Here is a 17,733-nt window from a genome sequence, read left to right on the forward strand (position 1 = left end):
ATATTCCAAATAAGGTCCCTCAAGTCCTGACGGTAAACAATCACTTTTTGAGCCTGCTAACTGATCAACAGCTGCTTAAGTAGATCGTTTTACAAATTTCAGTCTTATTTCCTTTAAGAATTACTTTCTAATTATAATAATTTTCTTTGTACTGTGCAACTTCAAAAATAAAATTTGAGCAAAATCTCAACTTACATCTGTGAATAGCATCAGTGAAATTTTCCTCACCTAGTGAGGATAACTTCAGAAAGTTTCCATAAGTATCTCATTGTTTTGTTGTGGATTTTCAATTCTACTGTTTTAGATTGTAAGAATTTGTGTCTAATAAAGCAACAAGCTATTGGCTAGTTGGCTTTGCAGTTTCACTTTATTTACTGATCATTTCCTATAAACTGACCATCATGTTTCACTTGGTATATTCTGTTACTACTAAGTACGAGTTAAATATTTATTAAGTGCTGTGGTGAAAAACTAATATGAAGTATTTGAAGGTTAAGATCTTGTTCTTACTTGTTAGTCTAAGGAATTATTGAGTAAGTTTCCTAAGCATATTTTTGCTAATATCTTCACACTTTGTGCTTTATCTCGTAGAGTGCTTATGAACTTGTTTCCGCTTATGTATTCCACTATACAATACACAAAACTTTTTTCCTGGAAGAATTTTCTGCATTTGTATGATCATATAATTTCCATACTGTTTAATCTTGATTTATTGAAACTTCCTTTTCAGCTTACACCATATGTAGTTTGTCTAACGGCTATATTTGAAATCTTGTTGTTGTGTAATATTTTCAAAGTGTTTTCTTAACTTTAGTTTGCCCGCTGGTACAAGGTGTGCCAGCATGCCATAAGCACTTTGCTAATGTTATCTTTAGTTTGCCCGCTGGTACAAGGTGTGCCAGCATGCCATAAGCACTTTGCTAATGTTATCTTTAGTTTGCCCGCTGGTACAAGGTGTGCCAGCATGCCATAAGCACTTTGCTAATGTTATCTTTGATTTGACACAATATTAATAAGATTTACCTTTTGTTAGGATAGAACAGAATAGAATTTAGGCAAAAGGCCAAGTGCTGGGACCTATGAGGTTATTCAGCACTGAAACTGAAAGTGACAGTTAAAAGGTTTGAAAGGTGTACCAGGTGGAAAACTTGACAGTTGCACTATGAAATAATATTGTTAGGAGAGGGTGAAAAGTAAGATGGGAAGAGAGAAATTATGAACGGAGGTGTGGTAACAGGAATGAAAGGGGTTACAGCTATAGGCACTAAAGGGACACAGCAAAGAATCCTGAGTAATGACTACAGGGCACTGCATGAGGTGCACTGATAGCACTAACCCCCTACAAGGGCCTTGTAAGGCCTCATCAGTTCCCAGAATTTATTAATTTTCTTTTCCAGGATTGGTCTCTGATCCACTGGAATTCTACCCTGGCAGGCTGTTAAGAGTGCCACTGAAGAGGTGAACTTGTCTGCACTTTCAGAATTGTCCATAATTTTCACTTCAATTGTAGCCCTCCCTCTTCAGCAAACGTTGTGATGGCGAAGTTATTATATAATTTCTGAGATGTCTCTGTTGGACTCTCAGCGATTCAACCCCAAGTTTCTCCCACCACCTTCAACATATCTCCTGTTCACTGGGTCCTGCCTTTCATGGCCATCCAAATTTTCATAAGAGGGTCTATAGTGATTCATTCAATCATCAGGAGCCTAAAAGACCTAACATGCACCCATTAGCCTGTTGGAATCAGTTGATCTTCCCCCCTAATGTGGAATGAATCGTCTAGGATTTCATGTGACACACAAAAAGAGGCTATGGCTATTTATTGAAAATTTTAATTCCGTTTTTAAAAAATATACAGTAGAACATCTGGTAAGCAAAATATGTTCTGACAATAATAATGTCTTTCCACATGGATTAACTCTTTGGTGTACTACTCCAAAAAGAAAACATGAACAAACCTTACTTTTTTATATACAGTTGTCCTTTAAATTTTGTAAGGGTTAGGGGTGCTAACCCCCATATAATTAGAAAAAAAATAAATCTAAGAATAATTTTTGACTTCCCAACCAACCTTTATCCTAATATTGGTAATTTCAGCAAATGGTAACAGGCATTTATTACCTCAGCCTTTTGTTCATTGAAAGTTTGTCAAATAAAAGTTGACATTTCAAATTCATATCACGAACACTGATGAATTATAGTATTTAATAAAAAAGGACTAGTATTATTATAGCAATGTACATAATGATGTCGACACTACGTTTAAAATACTTGAAGATTATTGCAACTTTACTGTTACTTCCATTTTTCTCAACTGAAGACAATGTTGTTTATGGACTGTAACCGTGTATAGACATTTTAATGATAGAATAAAATAAAATTTTATTTTCTTTTAGCATTTATGATCACTAAACTTTTTTATTTGCCTATGATAATCTCCATGTTTATGCTAATGGCTGCAAAACAAATAAAAAATTAGACCATTTTATAATGTATGAAAACTTCACAAATAATCAAATCCGCAAACTAAATACCCACGAAATTTGAAGGACAACTGTAATACCTTGAAATAAAAATCATACACAGTAACACTATCAGCTTCCCTATACAATAATATCAAGGGAAAGACACTGTAATTCATGCAAAATATTTCTAACTGCAACAATAATTTGGGAGGAATGACAACAAAATGCTCTCAGGCTAGTAAGCCACACAGAGGGGAAGGCTATGGTTATATGATATAACTGGCCAATGAGCAAAAGATATATGTCATTTTGGCTCACTTGGTACAATGGGTTAAGGAGAAAATTAAGAGTTAGCAATAGAGCTGGATAAGGGGAGAAATAAACCTACATTCTATAAAATGAAAAATGAACCACCTAGCTAAACTTCTTAAAAAAATGTGCATGAGAGCAAACTGGATTGACAGTTGTTTTTCTCAGGGAAACACACAAAGGTATTAAACTTGAAAAGAGTTGAGAAATTCACTGTAATTACAACATTATACAGGAGTTCTTTAAAGGAGAACAATAGAAAACATTAGCTGAAAAATCACCATGTTATAAGCTATTGTGCAAAATTTATACTGAAAATGTAAAAACGATTTTTTAATCTATTACTACATAACAAAGCCATAAAATTTTCTATGAAACTTGTCAATTTCTTTTTGTAATTCTGTAGCTCAGTTACCTAAGCACACTGAAAGGCAAATCTCTCTGAATAAATTATTCTGATGTTCAGAAAATAAATTCCTTTATTTAGGATTACAAGAACACTTTCTTTAACAGAAGATGATTAATAAACAACTGCAGATGCCAAATAAGTGTGTTAATCTAATCTGGCCAAGGAAAGGAAGCTCACCATATATTTTGCAAATAAAACCATTTAAATATACTAACACAAAACTTGGTACTATGATGCAATATCTAAAAGAAATGGAATAATTAAATTATATTGTGAATCTTTTTAATATGCATTTTAACATCTAGTCATCATATTCAGATCTCTTTTGTAATGATGAATGGCATACACAATACAGTAAAAGCTATCAGCATGAGATTTCTGTTTTTCCTATGAATGGTAGATGTGTTTACAGTGAAGCATTTTTCTGCATCATATTTATAACAACAGAATGGGTTTATGTATAGCTAATATCAATAAAACCATTGTCAAAAAGTTTACAAAATGCAAAAAAATTTAATTCAAGACCAATTATTGAAGTAATCTTATTTCATAGTATTTAACAGTACCTAACATACTGTACTTGTTATAGCATTTCCTAACTTCTTAATAAACATTTAAACTCTTTTATCATTATATTGCATTTATTTTCAGATACCAAGAAATGGTAAAAATCCTTTTGTTTATTCGAAACTTGTGTTCTCAAATAAAGAGCAAGTAGAACATACTTTATTATAAAAAAGACTTCTGTAACACATACCATAGAATAAAATGTAATGATGCTTCACTGTATTCTACTGCACATCAAGATTAAGCAATAAGAGTTCTATGGACAGAAAGATAACAAAAACAGGATAGGGGTATACACAGGGAGGTAATTAAATGACAGGTTGAATGTTAAATACCCACAGGAAGGTAATTAAATGACAGGTTGAATGTTAAGAGTAAAAACTAAGACACAGGGAATGCAGAATTCCTATCAACTTGCCAGACTCAAACAAAAAAGTGCATTCATAAGCTGGAAGAGGATTCTGGTACATAATGTATATATATTGCAGAGATCATCGATGAAATTTGTAGCTACTAATAGTCTCAGTAAATGAAACCAGAAAAGATAGAAAGTAATTGCAAATAATATCACATGATGCAAACTAGGCTACTAAAGAACAGCTACATGTAGAGGTTACAACTGCAATCTACGCTACTTAAGGGACATCTGCATATGAATACTGCAACTAGTTTATTCTAAAGAAACAAATTATAACTACCAATAGTATTTCAGGATATCTATCCCATTTACATATGGAAAAGCACCTTGAAGAGAGGTTAAGATTCAAGATTTTTCAAATGCAGTGCAACTTATTGAGACTATGTTTCGGAATTCAGGCTTTCTATCATGTATACATTAGAATATGTTTTATCTAATCTATTAACATAGATGCTTTTAAACATTAAATTATACATCAATATAAGAGTTATCACTTACCTCTCCTAAAGGTGATATGACTGGAGATCTTGAAGATGTAAGAACTCTGTTATTTTGGTTATAAGTGTCTTCATTTTCTTGAACTTGTGAACTGATGGAAAACAAAACACAATTAACTAGCAGGTACAGATTAATATGAAAAAAGGATATTGCATATACATAGAAGATCAAAAGTCATTTCTTTCAAATAGCAGTGGTACGGTTTATTTCCAACCTGACTGGTGGCTGCTCATGAGAATTGACTGGAGAGGATGGTTCATCCTCATCATCTGAAGCAAAAGGATCCACCAACTGTTTTCGTGTCATTAACGCTGGACGATCACCACTACTGCTGTTACTACTAAGAGATGCCTGCAAGAAAAAAAATCCTGTAAAACTACTTCAACATGGTAAACTCCTTTGCACTCCTAGTCTAGGGTGTTGAATCCAAGTGAAAAAATGTATAGCCACTGAGGTTTGAGAATATTAAATAATTTTAGTCTCCACAACATCCTCAGTGAATAATTTTCCATCATCAGAATTTATTTATGTGTAGGTGTAAGATACAATGAGGAAGCTTGCTGATTTTGTTCAAGTCTGTAAAGTTCAAGTAAATTTTTTTTTTTTTACATTTCAGAAGCTTCTCTCATGATACTTACAATTAAATCCACTAATTAACAAGAACTTGAGATATTACAGTGCTGCTGACAGTAACAATATATATAAGTAAATGAATTTTCCTACAAAGGTATACTAGAATCACCGTGAAATTAAAAAATTGAATAGTTTTGCAATTTTAAAGTTAACCAATTTAATTTTTGCAATGTTTTGATCCTTCCTGAAAAACTGCGTACAATAAATTAATTCTGAGCAATGAAAATTTAGTGGGCCTAAAAAACTACAACGTATTTGGCACTGAAATGTCATCAAATCTATACTCAAAATATCAGTTTTGTTTTTGTTGATATAAAAGTTGGGTTTCAAGACTGTGAGGGACATGTATGGATTAAACACTTATTCTAATACATATTAAGGAAATTTCTTGCAATGCAGTACATATAGGTCTAGTAGTGCAACATGAAAAGGCTCCCAGCTAGTATGTCAGCCTGTAAAAACACTTTGGGAATAATAATCCCTAAAAACCACTTTTGAAGCACGAAAATACAGTTCTATAAGCAGCCGAAACTTTTGGAAAGAGCCGAACAACTGCTATGCCTCTGTGCTAGTAGAAAGTGGCAGGGAACTAATAAATTCCAAATATACAAAATCCATATCATACTTCACTGGCAATTGACCCTAGAAGGAGTTCTGACAACTTACATCAGTTTCTGGAGGGAAGGAACCTACTAACTTCCAGGCTTGTAATATCAGCATTACTTGACTCTACAATTTTGGGGGAGGGAAAAAATAATTAAAACATACCAACCTGCAAATAATTACTCAAGTTTCAAACTCTTACTGATTTGTCATAACATTAAAGACAATTACCAATGGCAAATACCAACATAAGTTTGAATGGAGTAGTACATGTCATCACATAACATTAGTACTTCTACCAAAATATGTTGATAAAGTGTATATTATAAACACTGCATTATAGTTTTAACAATCGGAAAAGTGCAGTAAAACAATGAAATTTAGACAACATAATGCTGTCCATATAATTCCTTTCTGCACCTAGAACTCTGCTCCTGGTTTGGCATTCTTTAGACAACAGATGCAGCTCAGCAGAAAAAGGTATGCACTATGATATTTAAAAAAGCTAAAACTTGAAAATAGTAATATGCTGAAATTTCATCATGCTGATACTGGGAATTAAAGCATCATATCTTACATACTGTACAGTATCATGAGATCTTGGCTATATTTCCGCAAGTTACCTTGCTGAAATTAAGGGTGAGTGGGTCTGCATTATGGACACTACACCTTGACCCAAAATATTCCCATAAGACAACTGAGAGAAAGCATAATAAGCAATTAGGGCTCATTTGCTATACCATCTAAGAATATAGTAAAGTGGACTGCAAATTCCAAATGCCTTCTATATATACATCACAAAAGAATCATAACTGATTCCATCTGACTGGTCGTGTAAGATACTTGAACCTTTATATTGAAAGTGGGCTACAGTCTTTCATAACCTAAGACCAAGGAATAAAAATCTAAAGAAAAAGCAATTACTAATGACATTAAAATACCAAAAATACACAGTATGAAACTCAGTGATGAATGGTAAATTACAGTGATAAAAAATTGGATTGTAAAATGTAAAAGACTATACTGTATAATACTATATCTTCATAACAAATTAAAAATTAATATTGACAGAATGAACCACCTGCATATTCGCTTGATGAATGTATTGGATTTTTAATCCACACACCAATGAACCTAACGGTCTTTACATTATTCTTGTAATCTGTAACATTGTGCAAAGCAAATATATTTAAAATATCCAACAAATTTGATTTACTAGTGGACAAAAAGACAAAAGATAGAGTAATATTCTCTTTTCTACATGAAACAAGAAAGTTATGCTTCAATACGATTGGAACAACAAGTTCCACTTCAAAACTGAAGTGACAACCAATCTGTGTGCAAACAGGAACACTATCCATTCACTACTTAAATAAAGTGAATGGATAACTCAATGATGGCTACAACATATGAATGAATCATGCCCAGATAAAATTAAAATTATGGGGACTTTTTTTGTTAAAAGGTAATTTTTTAGAAGTTAACAATTTTCTTAATCTCTCTTAAATAAACAATGTAAAATATCAAAGAATTCTGAAAACGGTGATGTATGAAAATCTTGCACTCTATCCATGATAGTATAATGGTACGCAGACAAAATGTTGACAGGCTAAATGTCGACAACCAAATTGCTGATGGTATAATATCGACACCGTTTACATATCAATGGACTATATGTATGTTGATACAAAAAATGTCGACGGTCGTTACTTTTTACATGCACACAATAGCTCACAATTCATAGCATTGTATGGTTATTCCAATCCAGTGTTGGATCTTTCAACCATTTTTAGAATTCTTACAATATAGCTTTAAATAAATATTCACATTATGTTTGTAAAGTTTTATAACCTTGTATGTTTATTCCAGTATTAGATTTTTAAAATCATTATTAGAATTATTAATTATCATGTTGCTTTACATAAATATTCACATTACATTTCACTACTTTTGTAAAGTTTTATTCCCCTTTTGCTTCTCTTTGCAGCTCAAGGTACTTACCTCAGTGATATGTAAAAAGTGACGACCATCGACAATTTGTCTGTTGACATTTAATCCATTAATATTTAAACAGTTGCAACATTATGGCCATTGACATTTTGTCTGTCGCCATTTTGACCCACTACAAGTATAATAACAGCACATCTAATAAAAAATGTGAAATTCTTTCACATCGAACAAACAGATTGGAATTTTGAGGAAAGGGATATTTTTATGAGCTATGCAGTCAATTCTCAAAATTTCAATATAAGAAACAACTACGTACTATATATCTCAGAGGACTTTAGCTTTTATTTCCTTTATGATTTAAAAAATCTTTGCAGTGAGTTTCATTTTGCATTTAAGAATCTCCAACAAAAAACAGGACTTACTGTAGAATTCCGATTTTCAGTCTTGGCAAGTTTTTCTCTAGTTGGAGAGAGCACTTTATTGCCAATTTTGAATATTTCTGACGTTAAGGATTTAGATGATGCTAAAATACGCTCCTTAGCTGAGGGGGTGGTGACAACATTACCTTCCTTTTCAGAACCAAATTCACCACTTTTTCTTTTGCTTGACCTGAAAATATAAGGCAAAATTAGTACTACAAAAAGGAAATTCTTCATGTGCATCTAACAGAAAAAGCAGAATAAACAAAACAGTTAAGGGAGGCCCTTGCACAATAATCAAAATTCTTGATCATATCTTTTTAAAAGTACATTAAGAGAACAAATAACAAAATAGAATAACCCACAAATTTCTAAACAGCATGGACACTGTCGTTCCTAACTAAAAAGGAAAATATTAATGAATGATATATCCAAACTTATGATCACTGTAAAGATTCCATATTGCACATAAAAAAAAAAAAGTTCACCCATATGAATAAACTCAAAACATCCTTTACTCCATTTAAATATGGTTATCAATTAGCAAATATAATGTGAAAAAAATTAATTCCAGATTCTACTTACACTGCAGAAGCAATGTACTACTGATATACTTATACAATACACAACTTTTGAGTATATAATAAGAACTACACCTAAGGTTCCTCCTTTCATGTTCTATAATTAAAAAGACACCAAATGAATCGAGTAACAACCCATTCTTCTAGCTATGACACTTTTACTGACTAATTAACTTCATACAACCTAATATCATTCATACAGACACTGCCTAATAGATAATAACTGGAGTCAACCTGTTTATTTTTCAGTATTTCAAGCAAATTAAATATATACTTTTAATTCAATGAGAATCTTTAAAGGGGTAAGACATAATTTTTTTAATGTTTTTCAGTATTTGAATTAACACTTTCATTTTTACTGTAACAAAAATGATCTCTTGGAAAATCAAACACCTCGCTCACTTGTGGAATTACAACTCTGAAAGTGAAATCATACTGTAATAAATCTAACAACACAGGTAACTCACTTTTGCGAACTTTGACTAGATTCAGAGGGCCTTCGTATTCTTGCCTCTGTAGATACCGTTCTATTATCGATTTTGACATCTACGGGGGTGCTCAGGTGGGCGGATAATCTTTGCAAGTTGCGATTGTCGTCGTGGGATCTCAAGTTGAGGATGTCGTCTTCCCCGGAGCTTGCATCTAGTCTTCCTACAGTATACGACGATTCTGCCGCAGTGTCGCCAATCTGCGCCACTTCAAGCTCGTGACCTGTCGAAATTCAGTGGATTATAAAAGAGGAAAAGGACAGCACTTTTCAGAAAACATAACAGTAAGGCAAACCATGCTAAAATAATGTACAGCATCCCTTGGCTACATTGTACAACATAAGAGAAAAAAGGCTGTACTTTCCCTTACAGACTGACAAAATTGCTTTTCAAAATTTAAGGGTTGAATTTTTTAGTCATGGTGAACACAACTTAGTCAATTAACTCCAAGATCTGTGAAGCTTTCTAACTATATCTTCTTCTTAGATTACAAACAATCTTTTTGTTTGCTGGAAGAACTTGTTTCCAACTCGAGAAAACAGGTCCATTTCTGGGCACCATGTCCCCTTTTAATGTTTTAAACAAGACCTGGAAAATAATATGATAGCAGCCTTGAATCATTCGAGTAAAACTAGTCATACAAACCTGTAAAGTGTGCCCTGAGCTGATAGAGGTACGTCATAACAGCCAACTTGTCAGGCACTGTCAGAATTACCATGTCTTGTGGTTCGATGAGGCGGGTCACCCCTAACCTTTCGCCAGCTTCGAAAGCTTTCTTACAGTTACCCTTGACATCTTGCGGAGATAAGCTGTCATAATCTCTGTGGGAAAGAAGACAATGCATGAGACGACTTATGGTAATATTTCAGAAGAGATTCTTACATTTCATACGACAATCATCCAGAATAACGCGCTTTATATCTTATGCAAAAAGTATTATATACCTTAACAAAACATTGTCGGAATAATAATACTAACATCAGAAAAGTACTGACTAAATACAGTAGTGTATATAAGAGATAACACAAAAATCAAAATATACAGAAAAGCTGTATGGATGAAAAGAATACTGAAAATGACAAACATTTTCTACAGAAATGTGAGCTTCAGAAAGTCCTTATGCTTTATGTAGGAATGCATTAAAGTATATACACACACACACACAACACACACACACACGGTCTATACCTACAGCCCCCCACACACATGCACACATGCATGCGCGCACACACACACGCATTTAATATATATTAATATATATATATATATATATATATATATATATATATATATAATATATATATATATATATATATATATATATATATCTTTTTTTATATATATTATATATATTATATTATATATATATATATATATATAGATTATATTATATTATATGATATATATTATAAAATTATGAATTATTAATTATTTATATTTGATATTGTATATATATATATATATATATAATATATCATACATACATACATACACTAAACTACTACTACATACTACATACATACATACATACATACTACATACATACATACATGTGTTGCATCTTTAAAGCGTATGGAGCAAATTACATACTACATACTGTAGCCAAACAAATAAACCCAGATACAGCAACATGCTTGCATTCTACGATAATAAACTATTCCCCTTTCTCAAATCGGAGGTAAAAATAAAATTTAAAAAATTGTAATAACCAAAGAAAAGAGTAAAAAATAGCCTGAATGGGGCCTCGCAATAAACGCCCTGTTGATCACCGACTTTGCAACGAAGGCCAATTCTTCTTTAAAAGATGGGAAAGTAATTTCAAGTTGAAATTGGATGCCCCTAAAGCTGTCCATTTGTCTGTTACGAGATACAAGTTTTAGCTGACCTTCCACTGCTGAACACTCTCTCTCTCTCTCTCCAATCTCTCTCGGGGCCTAGCCATCCTCTCTCTCTCTCTCTCTCTCTCTCTGTGCGCCATTACTATACCAAAAAATATCACCCACATTCGGTTTTAACCAAAGGCTTGGTTCAGTACCTTCACTTTTCAAGAGAACCTAAAATTTTCTCTTCATCTCATAAGAATCGTCCTCATAAAAATTTCATTCATACTTCTCTATTTGACTGTGCCACGAAGATTGAGAAGTGGGAAAATATAATTAAAAATGTACAAAAACAAAATGTGATTTACACTGACACACTACTAAGTTCTCATTTGCAAAAACTATACAGCAATCGACGCCAAAAAAAATCTGAGATTAAATAAAGAAAAATATGGAGTTACTGAAGTCAATATATCAGGAGTTAATATAAATACCTACGACACAGCGGCTGAGCATGGCACAATGGGATACGCAATTACTTTATAAAAGTTAATGAGACGGAAAGGTGATAAAAAAGAATGGCTCTCGAGTTAAGATTCTGAAGCCCCACCTGAAACATGCACTTCGAATGACAAAAAATTAAGCAGCTCTAGGGTGTAAGATCTAAAAGAATATCTACAGAATATGAGTGAGCTAAAAACAATATCATTCAATACCCTTTACTCAAATCTTCAAAACTACTTTTCAGTACACTCCAAATCTAACTTAACTGAAAAAGAATGATTTAGAACTTCGTAAAAGTAATTTTGCAAAGTGCCACTGAGATAGGACATAGTATTATATAGGCCAAAGGCCAAGCGCTAGGACCAATCCATGAGTTCATTCAGCGATGACAACGGAAATTGACAGCAAAAAAGTTTCAAAAGGTATAACAGGAGGAAAACCTCGCAGTTGCACCGTGACTCAAATTGTTAGGAGATGGTGTAAGATACATGAAAGAAGATATGAACGGAGGTACAGTTAAAGGAATGCAGGGAGTTGCAGCTAGGGGGCGAAGGGATGCTGCGAAGAACCTGTAGTAATGCCTACGGTGCACTGCATGAGGAGCACTGACGTCACTAGCCCCCTACTGGGAAAGTGCCAATGAGAAATTATCTCAACTGAATTATCACCGGTATATGCAACATCATTGAAATTAGTATCAGAAGGGAGACTCACTTCGATAACTTGAAGAAGAACGTCGCCAGAGTAAATAGGCAATTTACTTTTACCCTTTACAAACTAATGGGAGATTCTGCTTCGGTTCTATGATAACCTTTACTGAAATGGCGATAACGTCACCAGGGGGATCTTGACGCTCTTCACCTTTCCAGAAGTTTCTCGTTTCAATCAAGTCATTCACATGAATATAAAGATATCGCCACAAATTTCGCCTGAGTTAATCTAAATGGCATTACTAAACGAGTAAAAACTGCGCCGAAGTTTCTTCGAAGCCACAGCCCATAAAACTCTTAGCCGCGGCAGATGAAACTCACCCACGGTCCGGTGTTGGTCTACCTTGTTGGTACTTACAGCGCTGCCACAAGTACGACTATGGACTTTAACCTTAAATCAAATAAAACTACTGAGGCTAGAGGGCTGCAATTTGGTATGTTTGATGACTGGAAGGTGGATGCCCAACATACCAATTTGCAGCCCTCGAGCATCAGTAGTTTTTATTTTATTTAAGGTTAAAGTCCATAGTCGTATGTCTGGCAGCGTTTTAAAAACCAACAAAGAGAACCAAGTGGCCTTAAGCCTGATAAAGGTCAGCTGAAAGAGAGTACGCCTACTTGGAGGTATTTGCGTATCTGCCGCCAGATTGGAAAAATTGTGTGTTCATGAATCAATTGAATTATGTAGACACATATCAATATGCGTCAAAAGAGCATGTACATACATATGCCAAAAGGGAACAAAGTGCAAAAATATATGTACACGTCAACGGGAAGCGGTGTATACATCTGTACTGTATACATGTGTCAAAAGGGCACAGGACTGTCAGAATAGCAACAGTTGCACATTCCTCTTATAATGCGTCTGTTTACATTACTGCTTCCATTTCCAAACCAAGTTACGCTTTACTCTGCTCTGGTTGTGCTGCGATACGCATGAGTTGCGCTGGACGATGCTCGTCGAATGTTCAGGTGAGTTCAGATGGGGAAAGGAGGTTGCTGATATTAGTATTATTATTCTCCTAGAATTTTAATATATCATTATCGGTTAACTATTTTTTTTCTTTTCTAATAAGTGAGATTCTTCAGAGATTCTTCATTCTGTATTTCCCTCTACCTCCTCTTACTTCTTCCTGATGAAAACCATTTTCTTTCGAAGCTTGAATTTGAAGTTATGGCCCGCTCCGGGTTTGTTTCATAATTATGTGTGGGGTTCATCTTCTCAATAATAATAATAATAATAATATTTTGTTAAAGATGATGGCAGCATCAGTGGAATTGATTTTATATATGGTCTTTTCAATTCTTCTTATTATTCTCTTCTCATCAGGGCTGATATTTGCTAATAGCTGGCCGATGTTCATATCTCGGTGAAAGAAATGTTTTCTAAAAATAATAATTTATTGATATGATAACAAAAGTGGTTAACAAATCTTAGTCTAAGGGCGTAACGGAATTCCAACGTTTCCAACCGTATCATCGGTTCATTTTCAAGGAAAGGTGAGCTTGAACTGATTGAAATGGGGTCGTTCGGCGGTATTTATTGTGTCCCAGGTGCTCTGTCTGATGGGCGCTGCATTTTCATTGGCTGAACAGAGGATTAAGTCCCTGAGTCAAGCCGTCTTGCAGAGGTGGAAGCTCGCACTGCTCTTCTCGTGCGGACGCTGGAGACTGGGAGCGTAGTATTGGGAAGGTCATTGCCGATAGACGGGGGCACCTGATTGGCCCGTTCGATCGGCTCTATGGTGCTGGCGGGCGGCGCCCTTCGTGCCACCGTCGGGAGGAGTGAAGTCTCTTGGGTGGTGTTGAGGCTGGGTCTCTCCTTCCCGATGTGTAGGGCCTCCAAGAGGCGGAGGCGACGGTGGTCTGCTGCCTTATCGATAATTCTGATATTAGGAATAATGTCATTCCTAGTTATCCTGGTATTGTGGACGTTTTTGGCATGATTATGGATGGCGCCTTCCTGAGCGTGGCAGGATATCCTCTTCGAAAATCGCATAGTCGTCATACCAATGTAAGCGCCGGGGCATTCCCGGACAGGGCATTTGTACTGGTAGACAACGTTAGTTTTCTTGAGAGGGTCCTGCAACACGGGGGCTGGATTGTTTTTCATAATCAGGCCACTGGTCTTCTTGCTCTTGTAGTAAATTATTAGTTTCACTTTTTTCGCAGGGTCCGTGGGGGAGACGTTCCTTTCTATGATGGTACGAAGGGCTCGCTCGTCCTCTTTGTATTTCTTATGAAATACTCCCTTGTAAAAGAGAGTGACGTCTTCAAGGGCGGTGGGACGAGGCTCCTGCTGATACCACTTATCGATGTTTCTGCGAATGCATTTAGTGATGTCCCGGTTGGAATACCCGTTGTTAATTAAAACTTGGGCAACACGTTCTAATTCAGTGTGCGTGTCCTTCCACGAAGAGCAGTGTGAGAGAGCTCTCCTGATGAAGGCGCTGATCGCAGTGCGCTTGTATCTCTCTGGACACTCGCTCTCGCCGTTCAGGCACATGCCCAGGTTTGTGGGTTTCGTATACACCTGTGTTACGAAGCGCTCCTCTTGTTGCCCGACGAGGACGTCAAGGAAGGGGAGGCGACGGTCACGGCAATGTTCGATGGTGAAGTTGAGTCTGCTGTGGTCGTGGAAGGCTTGTCGCAGGCGCTCTATTTCTTCCACCGTGCTGGCGCTGATGAAAGTGTCGTCAATATACCGGACGTACATAGACGGCTTCTCGATGTTGGCGAATACCCGACGTTCCACAGCACCCATGTAGAAGTTCGCGAAAAGTACTCCGAGGGGAGAACCCATCGCTACTCCGTCTTTCTGTGTGTACATGTGTCCTCTGTGGGTGGAGAAAGGGGCCTTTTTTGTACAAATTTCAAGGAGTTTTCGGAGGGCATGCTCAGGGATGTTTAATGGGGGCGTGGAGTCGTCTCTATATACACGATCCAGGATTATCTGGATTGTTTCATCCACGGGGACGTTCGTGAAGAGGGACTCCACGTCCATCGATGCAATAACTCCTCCGGGTATTCGCCAACATCGAGAAGCCGTCTATGTACGTCCGGTATATTGACGACACTTTCATCAGCGCCAGCACGGTGGAAGAAATAGAGCGCCTGCGACAAGCCTTCCACGACCACAGCAGACTCAACTTCACCATCGAACATTTGCCGTGACCGTCGCCTCCCCTTCCTTGACGTCCTCGTCGGGCAACAAGAGGAGCGCTTCGTAACCACAGGTGTATACGAAAAACCCACAACCTGGGCATGTGCCTGAACGGCGAGAGCGAGTGTCCAGAGAGATACAAGCGCACTGCGATCAGCGCCTTCATCAGGAGAGCTCTCTCACACTGCTCTTCGTGGAAGGACACGCACACTGAATTAGAACGTGTTGCCCAAGTTTTAATTAACAACGGGTATTCCAACCGGGACATCACTAAATGCATTCGCAGAAACATCGATAAGTGGTATCAGCAGGAGCCTCGTCCCACCGCCCTTGAAGACGTCACTCTCTTTTACAAGGGAGTATTTCATAAGAAATACAAAGAGGACGAGCGAGCCCTTCGTACCATCATAGAAAGGAACGTCTCCCCCACGGACCCTGCGAAAAAAGTGAAACTAATAATTTACTACAAGAGCAAGAAGACCAGTGGCCTGATTATGAAAAACAATCCAGCCCCCGTGTTGCAGGACCCTCTCAAGAAAACTAACGTTGTCTACCAGTACAAATGCCCTGTCCGGGAATGCCCCGGCGCTTACATTGGTATGACGACTATGCGATTTTCGAAGAGGATATCCTGCCACGCTCAGGAAGGCGCCATCCATAATCATGCCAAAAACGTCCACAATACCAGGATAACTAGGAATGACATTATTCCTAATATCAGAATTATCGATAAGGCAGCAGACCACCGTCGCCTCCGCCTCTTGGAGGCCCTACACATCGGGAAGGAGAGACCCAGCCTCAACACCACCCAAGAGACTTCACTCCTCCCGACGGTGGCACGAAGGGCGCCGCCCGCCAGCACCATAGAGCCGATCGAACGGGCCAATCAGGTGCCCCCGTCTATCGGCAATGACCTTCCCAATACTACGCTCCCAGTCTCCAGCGTCCGCACGAGAAGAGCAGTGCGAGCTTCCACCTCTGCAAGACGGCTTGACTCAGGGACTTAATCCTCTGTTCAGCCAATGAAAATGCAGCGCCCATCAGACAGAGCACCTGGGACACAATAAATACCGCCGAACGACCCCATTTCAATCAGTTCAAGCTCACCTTTCCTTGAAAATGAACCGATGATACGGTTGGAAACGTTGGAATTCCGTTACGCCCTTAGACTAAGATTTGTTAACCACTTTTGTTATCATATCAATAAATTATTATTTTTAGAAAACATTTCTTTCACCGAGATATGAACATCGGCCAGCTATTAGCAAATATCAGCCCTGATGAGAAGAGAATAATAAGAAGAATTGAAAAGACCATATATAAAATCAATTCCACTGATGCTGCCATCATCTTTAACAAAACATGTTTGAGAGAGGGTCTCCTACCTTCAAATAATAATAATAATAATAATATCATCATCATTATTATAAACATATGGAAAACGTAGGCTAGTAGAAATGGGTATCATGCCAAAGGCCTATCTGCATTATTCTTTTGTTTTTCTGTCAGTGTACGGATGCTCAGCGCATGCGCAGGAAGAATACTTCATCCACGAATGGCGCGGATGTGTTCCCGAAGGAAGAAATGTTCACATAGAGAAGGCAAGCGTTACGTTAACAGCAACGTCAGCTTCTATGGAATAAAATCTTCATGTGAGACAAAGAGAAACAACGATAAGCACAACGGAGGATAAGAATAATTTATGAAAAAGACGAAGCAATGCAAATGAAACGGAAAAGGTAAAAATGTAAAGGAAATGTACTTTGCAGAAAAAGTCTATTAATTGGTGGAAAAAGACGTTAGAAATGCTTTAGTAACAGGGCAATATTAAAGCAGAGAAGGGGGAATTCGCTAATTGCTTTGCGCACTTAGGAAAAAAATACAAGGAAAAGAATTATCAAGGAAATTCGACAATAAACAAGAATAACCCAATTTACCCGAGCCATACTCAACGACCAATATGCACCCGCATAACTATTGGAAAATGATGAGACCTAATATGGAGCACAGGGAATTACTGTGAATAACAGCTACGAAAGATTCAAAGACGCCGAGGGAAATGAATAAATAAATGAATAAAAAAATGAATAAATAATAGATTATATAAATTAGGTACTGACATTAGGTTACGAAACTGCGGAAAATACGGAGTATAATAGGAATTATTTTATTACATAGGCATTCAAACACGAAAAA

The 17,733-nt window shown here is 36.6% G+C and overlaps 1 protein-coding gene across 1 annotated transcript in view; it reads right to left on the bottom strand.

Annotated features, from left to right (window-relative positions):
• The window catches only part of LOC135208552 (uncharacterized), a 238,518-nt gene that overhangs the window by 188,712 nt on the left and 32,073 nt on the right, over positions 1 to 17,733 (bottom strand). Inside the window, exons 3-7 of the mRNA XM_064240864.1 lie at positions 9,986 to 10,161; positions 9,320 to 9,563; positions 8,275 to 8,461; positions 4,881 to 5,017; positions 4,667 to 4,757 (exon numbers count right to left, since the gene is read on the bottom strand). Of these exons, the coding sequence (XP_064096934.1) occupies positions 4,667 to 4,757; positions 4,881 to 5,017; positions 8,275 to 8,461; positions 9,320 to 9,563; positions 9,986 to 10,161 (835 nt within the window). The remainder of the gene's footprint in view (positions 1 to 4,666; positions 4,758 to 4,880; positions 5,018 to 8,274; positions 8,462 to 9,319; positions 9,564 to 9,985; positions 10,162 to 17,733) is intronic.

Source organism: Macrobrachium nipponense, chromosome 35 (assembly GCF_015104395.2).
Source record: "Macrobrachium nipponense isolate FS-2020 chromosome 35, ASM1510439v2, whole genome shotgun sequence".
In the NCBI taxonomy this organism is placed as follows: Eukaryota; Metazoa; Arthropoda; class Malacostraca; order Decapoda; family Palaemonidae; genus Macrobrachium; species Macrobrachium nipponense.